Genomic DNA, 23,499 nt, shown 5'->3' on the forward strand with positions numbered 1-23,499 from the left:
ATAGTAAAATTGAAATAAGGTAGGTGACCTGGCCGAGTCGGGCGGGGGGATCGGAATTAGACAATTTTCGGAAACCTGGAAGGTAAACACCCCAAAACAACGTTAAAGGAGGAAAAACAACGTGTGACAATCAGGTACCAGACAAATATTTTGGGAGACGGCATCGTCGATTTTGAATTATAGAATTTGTGTTTTTGTATTATATTTTTTACATCAGATTTTCGAAAAAAAAGTTGGTACAAATTCAACAAAAACCGGGGGCAAAAGAATTAACTGAGTTTTACATCGCAGTTGACTGGGGAACAAACAGGACACTTTAAAGTAACTCGAAAATTTTTTTAGTGAAATTTGGGATTGGGGACATTTTACATGAGCTCCTGAGGCAGTTCTAGGATAAAAAAGTGTCCCAGCAGTGGAGTGCAACTTGAGTTCCCGAGGCAGTACTTGGATAGCAAACTAAGTGTCCCAAAACTTGAGTTTTGAGAGTCGGAGTATTTCACACGGGTTCCTGAAGCAACCGTGGGATAGTGAAATGAGGGTCCCAACACTTGAGTCCTGGGATAGTGAATTAAGTGTCCCAACACTTGAGTCATGGGACAGTAAATTAGGGGCCCAACACTTGAAACCTGGGATAGTAAGTTATGTGTCCCACACTTAGGTCCTGGGATAGTAAATTACGAGTCCCAACACTTGAGTCCTGGGATAAGAAAATAAGTGTCCATCACTTAAGTCCTGGGATAGTAAATTAAGGGTCCCAACACTTGAGGCCTGGGATAGTAAACTAAGGGTCCCAACACCCGAGTCCTGTGATAGTAAATTAAGGGTCCCAGCTCTTGAGTCCTTGTATAGTAATTTGAGTGTCCCAACACTTAGTCCTGGAATGGTAAATTAAGTGTCCCAACATTTAGTCTAGAGAAGGTGGATAGAGTAACAATACCTGTGGAATAGGGATCAAGAGTCATAGATAGCTCCTTGGTAACCAGATAAAACACTAGGAAAATTAAGCTTAAAATCGGACTGTTAAAAATATATTATACTGGAAATGTTTTAAAAGGTTTAAAAAACTAAGAGAATTGTAGGTTTTCTTTCACGTTTTCTCGACAATTTTACATTAACACCTGCAAATAGACAGAGTTGTACATACAAAAACTGTAAATAAAGATCATGAAAAAACAAGATTTTGGCTAACGGAAAAAAGCGGAGTCGTACAAAATGAAAATCACCCATCAAGACAACAGAGGCAAACACTATCAACAACAAAATCGAGAATAATGAAGAAAAAGGTTTCAGTTAATATGGTCAACACCAGAAACAACAAAGAGTAGACGACTGAAGAAAAGCTCACAAGACAAAGGAGTTTGCCCATCACGGAAGTTGATCTTGAGACGCCAGAACAGAGCATAGATGAAGTTGGAAGAAAGACAACGGAAACGACACCGATGCCGAATGCAAATGAACAAGAAACAAAGACAATTGAGTTCTCACCAATAAACAATGGAAACGAAGTCACTGGCAACACACCGGAAACATTAAAAGACGATTCGCAAACAAAAAGGAAAAGCTTCACGGAGAGAACCGCAGCGGTGGTGGAGATGAAAACGAGGGATGAGGAAGAGGTGATAACAGAATCGACAAGAGCAAGACCTTTGGAACGGTTTCCGCGATAGCAACGGAGGCTGGCCAAGGGGAGGAACAGGTCACAGAGAGAACGGCGGGTCACTCAGAAAGGCATCTAGCAGAATCGAAAACACCATTAGTTGAGTTGGAGGACTTGATGCTAAAGTTGGAACCGAGAAAAAAAACTCAAGTCCAGCGAGGAGGACTGTCAGGAAATGAGGAAATGAGGAAATGGTCCAACATAATAAAAATGAGAACCTTGACAACTACTTCAACCAAGCGAGGGCAGCTGAAGAGAAGCTACAATAGATGGCTGAAAGAGTGGAGACGACTGACAAGGAAAGGGAAAAGTATATCATGATGCATATGGAGGAAAAGAAAAAGCGGTATGAAACCGTAAACGACAAATTATGGTATCTAGAGACGAGAATGGACACCATGAGCAGAGACCAAGCCGAGAGCTCCTGTGCCAAACAGTCCATGTTGGATGCGCTCTTGAGAAATTCTATCACTCAAGAGAAAACGGCATCAGAAAAATCGAAGAAGCAACCAGGTGCAAGGGTGGACTTTGTGGAACCCCAACGCAAGATGCAAGAATCTACACCATTACCTCAGATGCTCAACAGCATAGGGTCAGGGATGACAGAAACGGCTACAAAGGGAGGAGTGTTAAACTCAACAAGGAGACCAACCGATTCGGACCACATACCAGTATAAAACCGGATGTCATGACATGGGCAAACACTTGGGAAATAATGTATAGGACATTAGAAGCATTTGCCAAGAGGAACACGGAGTCGAGCGACAGAGGAGGAGGAAAATCGAGAAAGACCTTCAAGAAAACAAATGAGTTTAAAGACGAATCGCATACATACCAAGGTTGAGGTAATGAGACTACACCTAGAGCAAGATAACTTGAATGTTGAAATACAGACCTGCACAGCGATACTAAGCAACCTGGAGGGCACTGCAGTGAAGAAGAGCGTGGTAGCCAAGAGGGAATAAGAACGTGACACTGCTGACAAGATTTTCCAGAATCTGTTGAATCGTTTCGGATCCGGAATGAAGGGGGCATCAAGCCATGATGAGATTTGAAAAAAGAAGACAGAGAGATGACGAGTCGATAGATCGAGTTCTGGACAACCTAGAGAGCTCGAGAAGAATAAGTGGTCCGGATGAATCAGCCAACAGGAGGAAATTTAGCATTGCTTAAAAATTCTTCGATGGGATGAAAACTGACGACATAAAAACAATGTTGGCGACATACTATAAGCTATCCAAAAATAACGCACCAAACCCAGAAGAGATGAGACAGAAATCTAGAGAGTACATGTTAACGAAAACGAAGAATTATCCATTTTCAGAAGGTCGAACTCCGCAAGGGGGAAGCCAAAAATAAAGGTCGACGTGGTACAAGCAGAAAGACGACATAGAAAAGCAAAGGTCAAGAGCGAATTGTGGATTGGCAGACCATCACGTAGCGGATTGCACCTCCTAAAAACAACGAATGAAAAGCGTATGTTAAAAACCAGATGAAGATGATGAAGATGACAAGAATCAGATTGAAGAACATGAGCTCTATAGTGGCTTGATCATCAAGATTGGCGTGAGATGCTTCTTTTGTAATCAAGAAGGTCACTTCAGAGTGAGTTGTCCCCTGTTTTAGGAAACAGTGAAAAATCAGAGTCACCCAAAACACAATTTAGAGAGTGCGGCTGCGCAAAATACTAGGAATAGACAGGCAGAGAATGACTTGCAGTACAAGGACGTGATAAGTATTGACTTGTTGGCGAAATGTGTGAAGGCAGTAACCGAAGAGAAAGATGCCCAGGCGTGCTGTAATTTTATTGAGCACAAACTAGAACTAGAAGAGTCGGCGATACCACACAGACACATGACCCCACACAAATCGGATGCATGTAGAAAAGAAATTGAAACTTTACTAGAGTATGACATGATTGGATCGTGGGCGTGTGGAGTAGTGATGGCCAAAAAGATAGGAGACCAATTGAGATTCTGTTGTGACTTTCGATATCTGAATTCCGTCACGGTGAAGGATGCTTATCCCATTCCGAGAATAGATGAAAGTTTTTAAAATTTCCTTTTTGTTCCGACTTTTGAAGAAAAAGGAAGTTTTATAAAATGTCTGGTGTTTTTATTCAGTCAATTTTAGCCGTTTAAAAGTTTTCAACAAAATATTTTTATACCCCATTGAATATATCCACCGTAGCCAAATACTTGAGACTGCTTTAATATGAAAATATATGAATTCCTAAACATTTTGACCTGGTAGGCAACTATCGCCAAATATTTCAGACTGTTTTTTTTTTATAAAATGACATAAGTTCCTTGACATTTTGACCTGGTACGAAAACAAACTAGAAATTTATAACTAATCATAGCTCGTAAGGTTAAGCCAACCCGTAATAGCCCGGATAAATTACTTTTTTCTACGTCTTAAAAGTTTCTAATTTGTTCAAAATCTCCGCTCGTAAGAACTTTGTTCTGACTAATTGAATTAAGTCTTAATCATGATTGTTCATCTCTCCTTTATAGATTATTATATTTAAGACATTGAAACAAGGCCAAAAATTGAGCCACGAATTTTCCCACGTAATAGTTTTCAAATTGTGTTCTGCTTTTGTGGACCTGAAGCTAGAGTTCAGTTGAGAATTTGCCGTATGTCTATCGTCATTTGCGAGGAAATTAACAATTTTTTGTTTTTGTTTCGACTTTCGAAGAAAAAGTAAAATTCATGCTCGGTGTGTTTTTTTTATTCAGTGAATTTTCACCGATTGAAAGTTTCAACAATATTTTTTATACCCCATTGAACATATAAACTTACTGAGTTCGGAAAATAGCTCTAAATGAAGCTGTTTACTTCAGCATCGCCAATTACGTGAGACTGCCTTATTATAAAATGACATGAATTCCTGGACTTTTTGACCTGGTACGAAAAATAAACTTGAAACTTTTAACAAATCATAGCTTGTAAGGAATGGCCAACCCCCGGATAAAAGCATTTTCTACATAAAAAAACTGATCTCCGCTCGTAAGATCTTTGTCCCGACTAATTAATTTAAGTCCTAATCATGATTGTCTATCTCTTTTCCTTTAAAGATTAAGATAACTAAGACAAGGAGAGAGGGACATAATTTGAACCAAGAGTTTTCACGCGCAATAGTTTTGCTCAAAACTGAGTGATGCTTATGTGGACCTGAAATAAGAATGCAGTTGACATTTCGCCGTAGGTGTATTGTCACTTGCAAAGGAGTTAACAATATTTCCCTATTGTTTTGACTTTCGAAGAACACGGTATATTTCTGCTCGGTGGGTTTTTTAGTCAGTCAATTTTCGCCATTTGAAATGATAGTTTTCATCAAAAAAATTTTGATACCCCATTGAAGATATCTATTTCTTCAGTTCAAAATAAAAAGATATTTCACCTTCGATAATTTTTGTTGAACTTCTGGGGGTTTAAAATTTGGATAAGTGGCCATGTTCTGGATTAAATTATGTGCGCTTCGAAGAGTTTATTCATGATGCTGAGAGCGTAATGCAAATTATTGATGAGTGGCGATCTATCCTGCACAGCAAAGTCGTTACAAATTGAATTGAGGCTATCAGTACGACTTAAATTTTCACACTTTGATATTGTCCAAAATTTAAAGGTTTTCAAAATTTTCGTTTCCCAAAACTATTCGATATGAATTAAGGTACAGTCGAAACATTCAGGGGTTTGCCCTGATGCACGAGCGGTCTTGTCTAAAACTATAAACCCTTAATATCAAGTTGAACGCTTCTCTGAAACAAAGCGCGTTTGTATGGCAAATACTTTATGATAATAATGCCTTTCCAATTGTCAATTACATCAGGATTCATTGCAATTCAATCTATTATGGTAAGTTGCTCTACGTCGAATTGTCGCTTTTTTAAATGCTACCAATGATAACTATTGCAATGGACTATCGCCACACGAAACTGGTCTGCTGTTTTTCCTTCTCGCACTAGTTAATGGAGTGAAAGTTACTTATTATAGTTTATTACAATAAACCCAATAAAGAAACTTCCTGAACTTGCTCAGCCACAGGATAATATTGTGTCCATATTGAGTTTTTGGAACTAACTTAAACATGAGGTCGGCAGTAGTCGAAGCAAACAGGGCGATGTTAAAAGCTACTCAAGGCCAAGAATCCGATGCCGCTCTCAACTAACCCTTATAAAGAACTCGATGAAGGTATCTCCTATTGCAGTAATTAGCAATATGTACCCTTCGTTTTTTCTCCCGAAATCAGAGGACAGAACAAGGAAGCTAAAAGCAAAACCATATTTCTTCAAATAAGAAACGGTCACTTAATGGCTCATATTAACGTGCAATTGAGGACAATTTAAGCACACAAACAATCCCGTGCGGCCAGCAAACAGAAATATGCAATTCAATAAAACAAAACTGGGCTCGAGAAAACGTCTCCTTTGAATTCCGTATTGGCTTGAAGTTTTCTGGTCAAACAACTTACTCTTTATACTACTGTTGTTCGGAATAAATTTTTCCAGTTGTATTCAGCGGCTAGTAAACATACCATGCACAAAATGTTTTGGCTTCCAATTCTACCTAGGAAAATCAATCTATCGCAGCTAGTGAAGAAACAAATTTCGAGGACTGATATATTGCACCCGCTTCATTGCCTAATTTATAACTGGCTGTCATTTTGGGTCTAAATTCTGCCCTCAATTCAACTTTTAGAGTAGAAACTTTCTAATTAGAGTGAAAACTTCTATTTGAGTCGGAAGTTCTATTTGCTGTATACTTAAAATTCATTAGTGTTTTTCTTTAGAGCTAGCAATTTCAAATATGTCTATTTTTTATTGAATATTTTGAAGATAAGAGCGCAAATATATTTAAAATATGAAACCTTCTTTCGATTTTTGTATTTGTTCATTGTTATTGATTGCGCTCTTCAGTAGTTTCGTCGAATGCAAAGTTCGCAAGCGGGGCAAGCAAAACTCAGTATCCAGGAATCGCACAAGCAACGGAGACAATGAAAGGAGAACCAGGAGGAGTGAGAGCGACGCCTCCCGGTCTACAACTCCTTCGCCTCAAATTCGCGCACAAAGACTCGTACAAGAGCTACTGGGCAACTACACGAAGGTCGTCCGACCAAGGCTAAACCAGAGCCAGACAGTGAATATCTACTTCGACATTCGAATAAAGCAGTTGGTCAACGTCGATGTCAAGTCATCACAGGTAAGTAACGTGACCCGTAGTGGGATCAGAAATGTTTTGTCTACTTTACACTTAAGCCTTTTTTCGGGATTATCCTCGATAAGTGGTGTGTTGCACTTGGCTTGGGGCTATTTCTATAATGGATGAACCGAATGATCGAAACTTTTCAATCAATCAGAACCGTTAGACGTTCCTATTTGCTCAATGTTTTTTGTCACAAAATCGAAGTCAAACTAAGAAAATAAATTTTAGCAGTACAGCAAAGCTTTGGTGAATAATTCGTGCAGATATCGAAAAAAAAAGTTTTTTTTTCAATAATCGGAATCTTTCAAGTAAATAGTATTTTCCAATGCATCCTAGATCTGACAAAATTTAAATTCGTCAAATTTGTAATCGGTCAATTTTAACTTTGGTCTAGATTCAATAACTTAGTTTGAATTTTTTTGAGCACTCAATTCTGATTGGCTTAAATTAGTTTTCCACCATTCGGTCCCTCCGTCATAAGGGACACCCCCTACTTGACTTTGTATCTATTGGGAAAAGCTAGCTGAAAGCAAAAAGTATCGTTCAATTTTGCACTTAAGGGATCAAAACAAACATTCAGAAAAATTGAAAAACTTATTTATTTAAACTTTTTAACTGTTTAAGTAGCTATTTAAAGAATATTGTTAGAACACGTTGTGCTAATTGGGCAGCAACCTGTTTTCAGGTGCAGTTTTCGATCTGTCTGTGGCAGCAGTGGGTCGATGATGGACTCCAGTGGGACTACGACAAATACGGGGGCAGATACACCATGCTGAACCCAAATGACATCTGGATCCCTGACGTCATGTTCATCAACTCAGTGGACAACTTCGAACACCTCAAGGAGATCACTGCACTGCCAGTCAGGTAATAAATTCCACGTAAAAAGTTCATCCCAAGTTTGGCTCACTTGTATTTTTACAACCTAACGTTTTACTGCTTCTGACAGAGAATAATGTAAGAAATAGGAAACGCACTCTTTGTTAGAAATAGGAAACGTACTTCTTTCGTAGTAATTTCACCAGAAAACCTGTCGAAATTTTTTTTTAAATAAGACGGACTTGCTTTGATTCTGATTAAAATTATTATGATTAACTACTAATACAAGAAAAAACGACAAGAAGAGTTCAGCAAAAAATGCATATTTCATTTAAACTACCTTCTGAGAACATAATTACATCTTTGTACATAATTGAGCCCACGACAACCGCAAGCGGAGAAACATAAAAAAAAAATAGACTGCAAAAGCATTTGAAGGCGCAGTAACAGCGACTTTACTAGACTCTTCAACAATTGACACTTACTACTTCATGTTTATTTCTCCGGTTGAAAAAGAGGATTAGGAGTACTAATTCTACAAGTAAAAGATAAGCAGTCTGCAAGAAGAGCCTTACAAATTACAACACTTACCTAAACCCAATTTTATGTCTATTAAAATAAATCTCTGCGCATGTGTAATATTTTCCATTTAGGATAGATTTTATTTCAAATAATTTTTGATTCAGTAAGTAGACTTTAAAGTCTGACGAGGAAAACGTTCATTTTTTGGTCTATCAGGTGTTTCTTTTTCTCTTTCTTCCTTTGCTTCGCATCTTTAAGATACGCGGCTGGCAAGAATTTCATCCCAGATCCTAAGACTAAATTTGACATGACACGAGTGTCATCTTCCCAATGCTCGATTTTAGAGACAGTCCATCCGTTCTCTTTATTTCTCAAAACAGTCAAACTCCTATCTTGAAGAGACCGCATAACAAACAAATCTATCCTTAAGTTTAAAACACAGTCAATGTTTTCCACTTTGTGAACTGCCAGTTGAATGCACTCGTGCTTGTTCTCCAGAAGATCAAAATTGTATATATCGTTTGACGATTGGTCAATTAAGCACATCAGCCAATTAACCGAAGACATTTTAATTGATGGTTTAGACGAAAAGGGAATCTTGTAGTCTAAATTTTGACTGAACACGACTTGCTTTTTTTCGTCATCCCAATAACACCAATCATACTTCGTCCATTCTACTGAGTATACATGCAGTACATCATTGTGCATAACAGGGTAGTCTAGAGGACGGACCACTTTGTCTCGATTGTTAACCAAAAACGCAGTCTTGTTCCAGGTCAAAGCAACTGCGTTGAAGTCCCTATTGCATGATCCCATAATCCTTTGCACACAACTTGCGCCTTCAATGCTACCTATTCTATTAATCTTTCTGCGTCGGGTTCCAGAACTGAAAAACGTCGCACCTCGACTGAATCGCCACCAGTGACTCTAACTTGGTAATTCTCTCCGAAAAAGTCGGTCACTGTATTCAAGGTTCGGAAGTTTAATTGACCGTTGACAACCTGTTTAGATACTAATTTATGCGGCGTAGACTCTGCTGAATGCCCTGTTACACTTGTGTCTGCAAGACACAAAGTGTCTTTTTCCACCTTGTTTCCTTTCCAGTCTTTGATTTTGTGTCCCTGCTGTGCGTGATTCAATACACATTTCTCACAGAATACTTGTTTCACTTTCTTCTTTTTGGAACATGGGCTGCAAGTGAGTAGTAAATAAGGAGGCGTCCACTGTTCACAGTTAATGCACAAAGTCTTTGAATCCGTCATTTGAGGTTAAAATTATCAACGTTACAAGAACTCCACTAACACATAAGGATCTGAACTAAAATAGTAGTCGGACTCCCATTTTTATGCGCAACATCCTTATGGAAAACTAATGACTCAATCAACCGTTTCTAAGAAAACCAATTCATTTTAATGTTCTTAATCGAATGACCTACAATGGAAACAGAAGCTCATTAATTAGCACATTCCGACCTCATGTAAACAGAAAAACTAAGAGATTTTCAATTGAACACAGAGGCAATATGTTTGCTTTGTATCGCACCACTTGCAATACAAAACAAACCTGTTGTTTCTCATAAAATTATAAGAACAGATGTGAAAGATTAGTTATCGAGAAAAATCCAAAAACTGTCGATGCAAACAGTAATTTCGATTGTACCCAGAAAATCAGATTGGGAATGGCAGTTATCGAGAAAATCCAAAAAAGTTTGATTTTCGAGGGCCATAACTTTTGTGTTGAAAAAATTGGACGTAACAGAGTAAGCAAAGAAGCTTCCCACGACCTGTTTTTTTGAATTGAACTCAAAATCTCAGATACGAGAGGGTAAATTTTGATAAAACTTCAAATTTCAATTAAAAAAATAGGAAACTTTTCAAAATTTTTCATTTCCGAGTGCCATAACCTCGCTTCTGCAAAACCATTTCTCACAATTAGATTGAATCGAAAGTCTCAGACTAGCAAAAGTAGTTTGAGAAAAATCGAAAAGTATCAAAAAACGTTCAAAAAATCAAAAATTTGATTTTACCGAGGGCGATAAATTTTTGTGTAAAAAATTTGTGAGTGGCCGCTAAATCACTAAAGCTTTTCCAATCTGTTTTATTCATAAAAACCAAAATCTCAGATTTGGGGTGGGGTCGTTTTCGACAAAAATAAACAAAAAATTAAAAATAGGGGCGTAATATTACCCCCACAGACTTTGTCGAAGGCTTTAGATAGAGGGGTAAAGTAAAAAGAGACTAGGACAGTATACAGGGACAGAGGGGAGTAGGCGATCTTTGCATTGATATCCCTGCAAATCAGTGTAAAATTTTTCGAGAAAAACAAATTTTTGAAGTGCATTACGAGGCCAAACTGTGCACTGGATAGGAGCACAATTTTGTGTCTTTATGTTCCTGGATTCCAGAGACAAGTCTTTAAAATGTGAAAAATTTGTCGGAACGATCAAAGGACAGTAAAGAACAAAAGAAGAATAAAGGGAGCGTCCTTGTTGCGGAATCCGCTTACAATGCACAAAATGCACAGTTTGGCCTCGTAATGTGAAAAAAAATTTCCAAAGCGTCTCAAAAAAGAAACAATAAAAAACCCAATCCCATAGACTTTCATGAAACCTGTTTTTAACAAACAGGAATTCAAGGCAAACATCTGACGGGACAATACTTTTGAAGCGGAAGCAACGGAACAACACTTATCAAGCGGAAACAAAGCCCACAATCTTTGAGCAGACACAGCTCAGCCGAAAAAAAAACATTAAAAAAAAACTTCAAAAATTTTCAAGTCCTCCATGAAAATACAATTAACAACACTTGGAACAACTATGATACTTAATTACAGCACAAGAAAAACGTGATGTGCCAACTAAGCCGACAATACTTGAGCAGATAAACGAAAGCCCGACAAAACAATTTTTACCGGATTTTTTTTCAATTGCATAAATACTGGAAAAAAAACAAGGTCCAGCCGGGATTCGAATCCCTAAAATATGTGTGCAAAGGTGACTGAGTTACGTCTATGACAAGCGCAAAGGAACCTGAGAGTTATGAAGATTCCATAACAAAGCAAAATGAAAATTTGTAAGAAAATTTGTTTACGGGAAAAAGTCTAGTTCCCGATAAACTAGACTTTCGCAGGTGTAGAGATCAAAACCTCTTTAACAATTAAGGGTTATAGTTGCTTAAATAGATGAGAGTAAACAGATAACAAGGGAAAATCTATAATATTATAAATCTCTCGAGTGTATTTGTCTGTGGAATAACTTGTTACTCTGCTTCTAATTTGCTGACCCGACAGAACTCATCTTTTGAGGTCTTTACCAGTTTTGCACCCCATCGTAAAGTTACAAAAAAAAGTTCAAAAGCTGTTCATACGGCAATTTGCATGTAAGAAATGTTCACGCTGGCACATTTTAATGCAGTTTATCACATGAAAAATCATTTTCAGAAGACTGTCAAATATTGAATTTCAGAAAAAATCAAGGAGGTACTGGGGAAAAAAATCAGGCCATTTTTTGTACACAGCCAAATATCCACCATGTACAGGACATTGCTTTTTTATTTATGATTAAGCCCATAACAAGGTAAAAAAAGAACAGAAAAAGTGTGAAAAATGAAAGTGCAACTCTTTTGATGAAATTTATTGAATTTCAGTTTGAAATAAGACCTGCAAAAATCGAAGCTACTGAAATTTTCGGGGGCTTTTTCCATTTTCACCCCCACACTTGAATTTTGAAAAACTTATTCTGCGTAGTCATAACTAATGAAACTTTGCATGGTGAACAAAATAATTATTGTGAAAAGATTAGCTGTACATTCTTCATACCGTATATTCGCATGTAGCATGACGCATATAGCCGCAAAATCACGTGAAATAAGTATGAAATTGAAAATTTGAAATGCGGAAAGTGGAGAAGAGCCCTTTCTGAAGCCCTGACATTGAGCACTGAGTGATAGATACACATGATCTTTGCATAGTGATTGATACACATGATCTAAAACACCTGATCTAAAGCAGAACATGACCTAAAAATTTTCTAATTGTTCATATAATTGTTGAGAAAAGGGATGCTAAATTAGATGTCAGTGGCTTCTAAGATTCCTGTCCCATTCATTTCCATCAGACGGTTGCAGTTACGCACAAACATCTTCATGGGATTCAAATCATTTGACATTCTCATTTTGAAATGAGGCCTCCTGAAAATAGAGGCCACTAAAATTTTCTGCAGCACTTTCTGAAAATGAGCTCACTCCTACATTTCAAAACTGGTAGTGCCTTATAGCTAATGAGCTATCAAATTATAGACTTGAAAAGGGATCAAGTATCAACTGACCAGTTTTAATGAAACAAAAGCAAGTTGAATGAAAAGGAATTGGATCGCTCCAGAAAAAAAATTCCATGTTAAATTCCAGAGGGTGGTATTAGAGTCTAAAAATTAAAACGGAACCGCAACTAATGGAAAAACATTATTTCATTGATCGAAAAAAAAGCTGGCAAACTCTCTGACCCAAAGAAAATTGGACAAAATTTAGCGCGCTCTACTAACTCCTAGTTATTGATAATCTCTTCTCGACAGTGAATGGGCCTTACGAATTTTTTTTTTGACTCTATTCGATGAGTAAGGAAGAGGGGTGAGTCATCAACTGAATCTCACTTTCTTGATAGTGAAGTTGATTTGGAACAGTTTGAACAATCATAGTACGCATTTGCAGAGTGAATTGGATGGGGAAAGTGTTGTGGCAGATCCCATTGCTGAAGACTACTCGTTGCAATATGGATGTTCGCTACTTTCCCTACGACATCCAGACATGCTACCTGGATCTTAGCTCCTGGCGCATGCTCGGAAGCGAAATCAACCTTGAGTTCATGGAGGATGTGAGTATTAACTTTAACACACTCGTATCAGGTTTCTCATATCCACCTCACTCTAATTGCATCTTCGTAGACAAGCACAGCCCGGCTTCCCGCCACTTGCAACAAAATAGTGACCAAAATAATTTGAAAGGAAATTGTTTCTAGCAAACTTTTTCCAAAAATCATCAAATTACATGCAGCATCATATGTAATAACCGAACATAAGCTTCCAAAATGAATAGGGAAAAACTTAATAATTTCGTAGAAAAAAAAAACAAAAATCATAAGATTTCTGCCAGAAAATCTATGCGTTAACTAATCCGATAACAATAAGGACATGATAATACGAAAGCTAATTAGTTGCAGGTCCTGGCCGGACCTAAATCGAACGCCATTGTCCCAAGTATGTGCGTTACCTCCGCATGTTAAATACGCAGAATTAGTTGTTTGTGTTTCGTCGTCTACGAGCAGCCCCCCGCACCGGAATTTCATGGATAAAAATCGATTATGGAAAACGTTGTCTAAAATGTTGTCATTATGATGTTACTAAATTACCCAATGATGTTACTAAATTAGACACAAAGGCGATGTGGAGCTTTGTATTATTTGCGATCAAACACAAACAAAAAAAAGAGTAGTCGAAAAAGGATGAAAAACGTTGAAAAACTAGGTTAACCAAAACTTTGGCATGTCTCGATAAAAGGACTATGGGTCCAGCTAAGGCTGGACGTACATAATTGATATTTTTGAATTTGCTATACTGATGTCGGATAAAATGAGTAGTTTCGAAAGCGGACTTTGCCCAAAACCTTAGTTATTTCTCTACTTATGTTAGAAAAGTAAAAATTTTCGAGAAATTGGAATTTTTCTAAGGACATAACATTTTTCTTACAAAAAATAAGGAGTCTCCTCTTCACAAAAAAAAAAAATTTCTAACAAAAGAGGAGTCACCCAGACTTGAAAGGGCGGTTTTTATGGACAGTCGAAGAAGGGGTCAAAAGTTTTTTTGATGGCCATATTTTTGATGGCGAAGCCAATTATTAAGGTAGGTTTTCAACAACCTGTTGTTTCGATTAAGCCCTTGATATCAGTAGTGCTAGGCTAGCTATCGAGTCAATTTTACAGGGTAGCTTTATATATCCCAATAATTCGACTGAACCCAAAATCTCAGATTGGGGAGGATATTTCTCGGGAAAAGCCAAAAAATTTCAGAAAAACGGTTAAAAAAATTTAAAACCTTGACGTTTCCCAGTTCCATAATCAATGGGTAAAAATTTTGGGCAAATTTGATTCTGCAAAACGACTTCTCACAACCCATTCTTTAGATTGAACCCAAAACTTCAGATTTGGGAGGGTAGTTCTCGGGAAAAGCCAAAAAGTTTCAAAAACGGTAAAATTTTTAAAACCTTGACGTTTCCCAGTGCCAAAACCGTTGGGTAAAATTTTTGGGCAAATTTGATTCTGCAAAACAGCTTCTCACAACCCATTATTTAGATTGAACCCAAAACTTCAGATTTGCAAGGGTAGTTTTCTAGAAAAGTCGAAAAGTATCAAAAAAACCGTAAAAATTACCAAAATTGACTTTTCCGAAGGCAATAACTTTTTGTATAGAGAAAAACTGGGACTTCCCTCTAAACTAAGACAGATTCTTAACACCCACTACCTCCATTGAATCTACAACCTCAGATTTCGCAAGTTCAACCATGAAAAAGTGGGGGAGGGGGTGTACACATATAGGCAGATAAAAAATTGTGAAACGTAAATTTGAAAACAAGATAACTATTTTCTAAGCCAAAGTAAACCTAGTATTATTTGATGCAACGTGTAACAGGCCAAAAGCAGCTGTTAAAATTTTGAATATAATGAACTGTTTATACTGAAAATTTTCCGAATAATTTACGAAAAAATATTAAAATCTAATATAATTGATAGTAATCGATTAAAATGAATTTTATTCATATGATAATAATTAAGATTATAATCCATTTTTAATCAATTATAATCAAACTATTTTGAATTTTATAGATTGACAATGAGAATCTACTAAAATCGATTATTATCCATGAACCACCAGTGCGCGAGACAAATTGGATCTCATAGCTAGTCAAACGCGTCCGCTAGGCTGAAAAAAAAACGACTTGGGAAATTTATCTATTTAGCCGCAAGTTATTTTGCGCAATCTTCAGAAACGAATTGTAAAAATGCAACTAACGCAAAATGTCCGTTAAGACCACGCGTTAGCAACCGAACGGTCTTGCCTCTGCCGGTAGTTGTCTCAGCAGGAAATTATTTATTTCACAACAATAACTTTCACGGCATAACCTGGTGCGGTAACGAAGATGTTAACGTGGTTTGGTATCTTAGGCAGCCATGAAATTTACTTTGCTTTTGGCCTGTACAATTATGAACTTTTTTTTCTCGTCAATACTAGCAAGTAAGTGAAAATTGTTATAATCAGCCAAAAAGTTCGTTAGAATAGTTGCTGACCGGATTAATATGATTTACTAAATAGAAAACCGCTGCTTATTGCATGCTTAATCCAATAAATTATGTGTTATTGTGTTAAAGAATATCGCTCCGAAGAAAGCGAGGAGTATATATGGTTTATGTAATTTTTCTTCAAGACATTTTGGATGATAGGAGTAATAGATTTTGACTGATTTTAAGAACGAACTCAAGATCTAAATGACCAAAAATAGGAAAAACCGATGTTTTTTTTGTGAATTTTGGTGGTTCATAACTGCCAGATTGCGCGCATTTAGTCTGCGCTTTCTTACCAGTTTTATATCCACAGCACATATGCAGTGAGCAAGCCCGCGCATAAAATTTGTTCGAATTGAGGCAGGCGAGCTACTGTAATTAGATCGAAGGAGACGAAATTTTGATCAATGAAGATTCAATACCACTGGCGCATGCATCTACAAAATTATCGCGTCTGCTGACTTTTGATTTCATATGAGCCAAAGGTAAAATGATTCAATGATTCTGTTAAACTAATTGTTAACCCGAAATTATATATTCCAGTTTGATAACGCTTGCTAATCCCAAACGTAAAACCCAAATAGCCAAAAACAACTTCAGAAAAAAATGAATGAAATTATTCAACTTCAGACTTTTACGAATTACAAAACAACTTTCAGTAATAGTAAAAATGGTTTAAATAAAAAAAACCTTGGAAATTAGGCTGAAAATTATAAAAATTGCATTGAGAAAAAAAAACGGAAAATGAGCCGACGGATATAAGGACGAAAGCCAAGAATTCGAAAATTTTCATATTTTTTTTCGATAAGTTCGGTAGAATTTTTTTTAACACATACATGCCTGCAGTTGGTAGCTCCTACGATTATTTAGTGCTTGCGATGTCAGCGCAGCCTGCAGTTGAAAGTAAAAGAAAGACGTATTTTGTAAGAAAAGTTGTTTACGCGAAAAAAATTTAGTTCCCGATTACAATTACACTTGCTATAGCAAGTGAAATAATTTTCTCAAATTTATCCAGGCAGTTTTTGCGCAATCCTAATTGCCTTAAAGGATCCAAACTGTATTAGTTAAGATGCTTAAACTCAATTGGTCTACATAAGAGCCTCAACTTAATTGATCTACATAAGAGCCTCAACTTAATTGGTCTACATAAGAGCCTCAACAATTGACCAGGCAGTTTTTTTTGCTTAACTCCTGATTGCCTAAAAGGAGCCAGAAATGAACCAATGTTCGGGCAAAAGTTTTTGTGGTCCGAAATTTGGAAATAAAAATGCTCTAAATCAATTCTTGTGAAGTTCTAAGCAGCTTGTATTTGATCGACTTTTGATGTAATATCAACCTAATTTGAAGAAAATTTCGTCATAATTGCTTATACGAAAACTCAAAATTGGTCTGATAAAAAAACCCACCCTAAGCATTAAAGTTCTCTCACTTTCTTTGACATTACAAAAAATTTTTGCTTTATAACTTATTAGGAGCAGTCTAGATACCAACTGCTTTTTGGGAAATGCTTTGAATAGTTGGGAAATAATTTTCTTTCAATCCATTTGAAAGAAAAATGGGCTAAACCAGTAATTGGATCGAACCCCGTAAACAAAACTGTTGTCATAAAAAATTTTTAGCTTCTAAGCTTTCACGACCTATCTCCCTAAATCCCTAAAAAGCATCAAAAAAAAATGTTGCCCACAAAAATGTGCAAAATACGATGACTACGCCAAATTAATACAAGTCAAAACAGTTTTAAAAAGAGGCGAAGCAGAGCTTCGCATCACTTGCGATACAAAAATATATGACTATGATTACCACCAAATGAATAGACAAATCAAAATTTGAAGAAAATAAAAATTAAAAATAAACTTTTTTTTTGTCAAAGCGAGTTATAAAAATTGGAAGAACGAACAAAAATTCCTGAAAAAAAAACCTGCAACATTAGAAACTTTAAACAGAGCTTTCAAAAAGCTTAAAAGAAACCGAACCTTTCTGCGGGACCTAAGCCGACAAGAATTTGTCGATATAGGCAGGTGTGTAACCTCTTTGCCACAAGAGCGAATTAACGTCTGACTTTTGATTTCAAATGAGCCAAAGATAAAATGATTCAGTGATTCTGTTAAACTAATTGTTAACCCGAAATTATATATTCCAGTTTGATAATGCTTGCTAATCCCAAGCGTAAAACCCAAATAGCCAAAAACAACTTAAGAAAAAAATGAAAGAAATTATTCAACTTCAGACTTTTACGAATTACAAAACAACTTTCAGTTATAGCAAAAATGGTTTAATTAAAAAAAACCATGGAAATTAGGCTGAAATTTATTAAAAAAAAAGCATTGAGAAAAAAAACGGAAAATGAGCCGACGGATATAAGGACGAAAGCCAAGAATCCGAAAATTTTCATTTTTTTTTCAATAAGTTTGGTAGAAAATTTTTTTAAACACATACATGCCTGCAGTTGATAGCTCCTACGATTTTTTAGTGCTTGCGATGTCAGCGCAGCCTGCACTTGAAAGTAAATGCAGGACGAATTTTGTAAGAAAAGTTGTTTACGCGAAAAAATTTAGTTCCCGATTACAAGTACACTTGCTATAGCAAGTGAAACAATTTTCTCAAATTTATCCAGGCAGTATTTGCGCAACCCTAATTGCCTTAAGGGATCCAAACTGTATCAGTTAAGATGCTTAAAACTAATAGGTCTACATAAGAGCCTCAACATAATTGGTCTACAAAAGACCCTCAACTTAATTGGTCTACATAAGAGCCTCAACTTAATTGGTCTACATAAGAGCCTCAACAATTGACCAGGCAGTTTTTTTTGCCCAACTTCTGATTGCCTAAAAGAAGCAAAAATGAACCAATTTTCGGGCAAAATTTTTCGGTCCGAAATTCGGAAATTCAAATGCACTAAATCAATTCTTGTAAAATTCTAAGCAGCTTGTATTTGATCGACTTTTGATGTAGTATCAACCTAATTTGAAGAAATATTCGTCATAACTGCTTATACGAAAACTCAAAATTGGTCTGATAAAAAAACCCATCCTAAGCATTAAAGTTCTCTCACTTTCTTTGACATTACAAAAAAATTTTGCTTTATAACTTATTAGGAGCAGTCTAGATACCAACTGCTTTTTGGGAAATGCTTTGAATAGTTGGGGAATGCTTTTCTTTCAATCCATTTGAAAGAAAAATGGGCTGAACCAGTAATTGAATCAAACACCGTAAGCAAAACTGTTGTCATAAAAAATTTTCAGTTTCTAAGCTTTTACGACCCATCTCCCCAAATCCCTAAAAAGCATCAAAAAAAATTTTGCCCACAAAAATGTGCAAAACACGATAACTACGCCGAATTAAAACAAGTCAAAACAGTTTTTAAAAGAGGCGAAGCAGAGCTTCGCATCACTTGCGATACAAAAATATATGACTATGATTACCACCAAATGAATAGACAAATCAAAATTTGAAGAAAAAAAACATAACAAAAAAAACGTTTTTTTTTTTGTCAAAGCGAGTTATAAAAATTGGAAGAACGAACAAAAATTCCTGAAAAAAAAAACCTGCAACATTAGAAACTTTAAAAAGAGCTTTCAAAAAGCTTAAAAGAAACCGAACCTTTCTGCGGGACCTAAGCCGACAAGAATTTGTCGATATAGGCAGGTGTGTAACCTCTTTGCCACAAGAGCGAATTAACGTCTGACTTTTGATTTCAAATGAGCCAAAGATAAAATGATTCAGTGATTCTGTTAAACTAATTGTTAACCCGAAATTATATATTCCAGTTTGATAATGCTTGCTAATCCCAAGCGTAAAACCCAAATAGCCAAAAACAACTTTAGAAAAAAATGAAAGAAATTATTCAACTTCAGACTTTTACGAATTACAAAACAATTTTCAGTTATAGCAAAAATGGTTTAATTAAAAAAACTTTGGAAATTAGGCTGAAAATGATAAAAATTGCATTTAGAAAAAAAACGGAGAATGAGCCGACGGATATAAGGACAAAAGCCAAAAATCCGAAAATTTTCATTTTTTTTTCAAAAAGTTTGGTAGAATTTTTTTTAACACATACATGCCTGCAGTTGGTAGCTCCTACGATTATTTAGTGCTTGCGATGTCAGCGCAGCCTGCACTTGAAAGTAAATGCAGGACGTATTTTGTAAGAAAAGTTGTTTACGCGAAAAATATTTAGTTCCCGATTACAAGTACAATTGCTATAGCAAGTGAAATAATTTTCTCAAATTTATCCAGGCAGTTTTTGCGCAGTCCTAATTGCCTTAAAGGATCCAAACTGTATTAGTTATGATGCTTAAAATCAATTGGTCTACAAAAGAGCCTCAACTTAAATGATCTACATAAGAGCCTCAACTTAATTGGTCTACATAAGAGCCTCAACAATTGACCAGGCAGTTTTTTTTTTGCTTAACTCCTGATTGCCTAAAAGGAGCTTAAAATGAACCAATTTGCGGGCAAAAATTTTTGTGGTCCGAAATTCGGAAATTAAAATGCACTAAATCAATTCTTGTAAAATTTTAAGCAGCTTGTATTTGATCGACTTTTAATGTAATATCAACCTAATTTGAAGAAAATGTCGTCATAATTGCTTATACGAAAACTCAAAATTGGTCTGACAAAAAAACCCACCCTAAGCATAAAAGTTCTCTCACTTTCTTTTACATTAAAAAAATTTTTCTTTATAACTTATTAGGAGCAGTCTAGATACCAACTGCTTTTTGGGGAATGCTTTGAATTGCAAAGCCAGTTTCTTCTATATTGTTTCGCTTGTTACGCTCAATTCCAATTCGTTCATCAAAATAAGGCAGGCTTTTCACACTAGTTTTTTGGCCCGCCAATTTTTGGTAGTACATTCGATGACCCCATATATGCGTAGTCTCAAATAACTTCAGTGAAATGCTCATTCAGTCGCAAACTATTTTTGCACATCAACCACCTTCACAATCAATCCGAGCAATTCAGGGCAACCTTTCCGTCAAAAATGCATCAATAAAAAAATCAAAATTGGTTGGTCTGAATAAAAAAACACTCGGTGCAAAAAAAATTTGTCAATTAAATAAAAAATCGAAATGGGACTGAATAAAAAACACCGTGAGCAAAAAAAGGTCATTTACTTCGAAAAACGTTTAAAAAAAATTCAACATAAATTATTATGATCAGTCTAGACATTTAACTGCTTTCTGGAGAAAGTTTCGACTTGCCAATCTTGTTTCTTCTACTTAACTTTTCGCTGGTTACTCGCGACTTGTTTATAAAACTTGTGCAGTATTTTCATACTGATAAATTTAGTTTTTCCTCCCTTTTGATCCACTTAAATTGGGCAACTAAGGTCAAGATTTAGAGGCGAAACAGAGCTTTGCGCTACTTGCTATACAGAAATGAATGACTACCACTAAAAGCATATGAAATGACAACTCTAAAATTGAAAAAAAAACTTTTGTCATTTCCCATAAAAAAATATATAAACATTGCAAAATAAGCCAAAAAATTCTGGGACAAACTTACCTGTATCATAGGAAAACTGACAAAGAATTTTTGGAATACCAGGCAGAAGCCGAACCTTCAAAAAAATTCATTTATACGGGAAGTAAGCCGAGCAAAATAAGGAGACAGACGACAGTCTAAAACAACAAAAAACTTCCAATTTGCAAAAAAAGTCCCGACCGGAATAGAATTCCCGAGCTTTGTCGCTGCAACCATGGGTAATACCACTGTGTCTGATGCGCTGAATAATCCTTGAATTTGAATATATAGTGCAAGTAAAACACCCGTAACTTTTCACGTGCGATTTCTGTGAACAAAGTTAGTTATGTGAGAAAAATCTAGTACCCGGTTGCAGCACACTTTCTAACCGCAAAGGTAAAAAAATCTTTGGATAACTTGACACAGAGGTAAAGCTGCGCTTCGTAAACACTAGCATAAATGACAAAAATGTACCCCCATAAAAAGAAATAAAAAATCCAAAAATCGCTTGAAAGTTTTTTTCTTTTCAATTTGCAAGTTTTAGCGAGTATAAAAAGCGTGAAAAAGCCTTTCACCTTGTTATATTCTTGATATTGAATTTAATTATCAATTGTATAAAACTTCTAGAAAAAAAACAACCAGCAAATAATCCGACAAAAATTGAGCCGAAATCAATCTAAAACAACTAAAAATTTACAACTGAAATTTTTGTTACAGGTATATCCAGTAACGCAATACCACTAGCAAATTAATTCTAGGCATTAACGCTAGCCACTGTTAAACGTGCTACGTGCTGAAAAAGGAGATCTCGAAATTGGAGATCAATAAGCGTGAAAACACCCTTTCTAACTGCAAGGGTAAAAAATCGCAGACACTAGCGAAAAAATGACAGAGTATCTCCATAAAGTGAAATAACAAAAAATATTTTTAAAAAACTTGAAAAATGAAACATTTGAGGCGGAATCGATCCTACAAAGAGGAGATTTACAGTCCCCAATCCTCGCATATGAACAACGTGCCCTGCTAATTTGTAAACACTAGCCGCAAATAAAGCAGCTACATATGCTATTAAATGGCCAATGCGATGCAGCGAAAGGGTGACCAAATTTAAATAGACTCAATTTTGCACGTGAAAATTTAGAATATAACAAACAGTCATCGACACTAACTTTTCATGTAATAAATTTGAAAACATAAAGCCAAATTGTTTATAATTTATGCTTTTCAAAAATATTACGAGATATATTGTGTGCGATAATTTCTGAAATCGAGTTTTTATTATTAGTTTTTTTTCGGTTCATTCGATAAATGAAAAAAGCATCAACTGTGTTAAGTTATTACTAATCGGATGTCAATTCCTATGCTATAAAAATGCCGTAAAAGTGGCCCAAAAGTCGCCATTTGCGACCAATATTTGCGACTTAGGTTGGAAAAAAAGAATAGTCGTACTATAGCACTACTCTCGCTTGAGCTTGCTAGAGCAAAAAAGCGAAGAAATTAAGCAGTTTTTGTGCAAGCGTGACAAATCCTAGACAATTTGACAGAAGATATTTTAGATGGGGGCTCTAAGTTTCTTCGGTGAAAAAAAATAGCATTCCTCTTGTTTTGTTTAACAAATGAGAATTTGGTCCAATTCAACCGGATCATTCGTTTAACATAACTATATTTTAGCTGTCATCATAATTAGAAATGACAGGAGAATATCACACACTAAATTCGCCGTAGAAATTTTAATATGAAATTAGATTTTGCACCTGTGAGCACCTAATTACAATTGGAATGGTACTTAGTGAAAGCAAGAAGCCAGTTAACCGCTTGAGCTAGGTCTGTTCATTGAAAGTTGCTCTAATTTGTGAAGCTTCATTAAAATTTCCAACACTAGAGCTAATTCACATATAAATTTCAGTATTCTGGAGAAGCAGCAGAAGAGGTTGCTAAGTTCCGTCATCCGGAGTGGAATTTAATCTACGTGGACAAAATCCGAGAGGTGCAGGGGTGGGAAGGGTACGAAGTGCCCATTCTCAAGTTCAAGTACGCCTTCCACCGACAGTCCAAATACTTCGAGTACACCATGGTGTACCCCACTGTTCTTATATGCCTCATGGCGTTCATTTCGTTCAACTTACCCAACGACTGTGGCGAAAAAATCGGGTTCTCAATTACCATTTTACTGGCACTGGTTCTCAATTTATGCCTGATTGGAGGCTACATTCCCCATGCTAGTGTCAACTTCCCCATTATGGCCGAGTTCTTCTTCGGAGGAATCTGTGCTGTGAGCGCATCTGTTGTTCAGAGCGTCATGATTCTCCTCATGTACCACTCGTCCGAGAAGCCGAAAGAACCCTCCAAAGTAAAAATAAAATTGAAACTCACAGTTCTCACAAGCATCAATAAGTTGAGCACTGTCTCGCATAACAGCATAGAAAAACATATGAAAGACAGACTCTATTCGATGAGTAAGGAAGAGGGGTGAGTCATCAACTGAATCTCACTTTCTTGATAGT

At 36.2% G+C, this 23,499-nt stretch overlaps 2 protein-coding genes across 2 annotated transcripts; both read left to right on the forward strand.

Moving 5' to 3' along the window:
• Window positions 1-2,505: 2,505 nt before the first annotated feature.
• On the forward strand, window positions 2,506-3,712 carry LOC134839042 (uncharacterized). Its single transcript, XM_063854446.1, has 2 exons — window positions 2,506-2,604; window positions 3,284-3,712. Exons 1-2 carry the CDS (start codon window positions 2,506-2,508, stop codon window positions 3,710-3,712), a joined length of 528 nt encoding a protein of 175 aa, XP_063710516.1.
• Window positions 3,713-6,125: 2,413 nt separating this feature from the next.
• On the forward strand, window positions 6,126-23,468 carry LOC134839050 (acetylcholine receptor subunit beta-like 2). The gene is made up of 4 exons (XM_063854458.1): window positions 6,126-6,862; window positions 7,551-7,732; window positions 12,910-13,072; window positions 22,902-23,468. The coding sequence occupies exons 1-4, from the start codon at window positions 6,524-6,526 to the stop codon at window positions 23,466-23,468; spliced, it is 1,251 nt and encodes a 416-aa protein (XP_063710528.1). The 5' UTR covers window positions 6,126-6,523.
• Window positions 23,469-23,499: the final 31 nt, after the last annotated feature.

Source organism: Symsagittifera roscoffensis, chromosome 1, assembly GCF_963678635.1.
Source record: "Symsagittifera roscoffensis chromosome 1, txSymRosc1.1, whole genome shotgun sequence".
In the NCBI taxonomy this organism is placed as follows: domain Eukaryota; kingdom Metazoa; phylum Xenacoelomorpha; order Acoela; family Convolutidae; genus Symsagittifera; species Symsagittifera roscoffensis.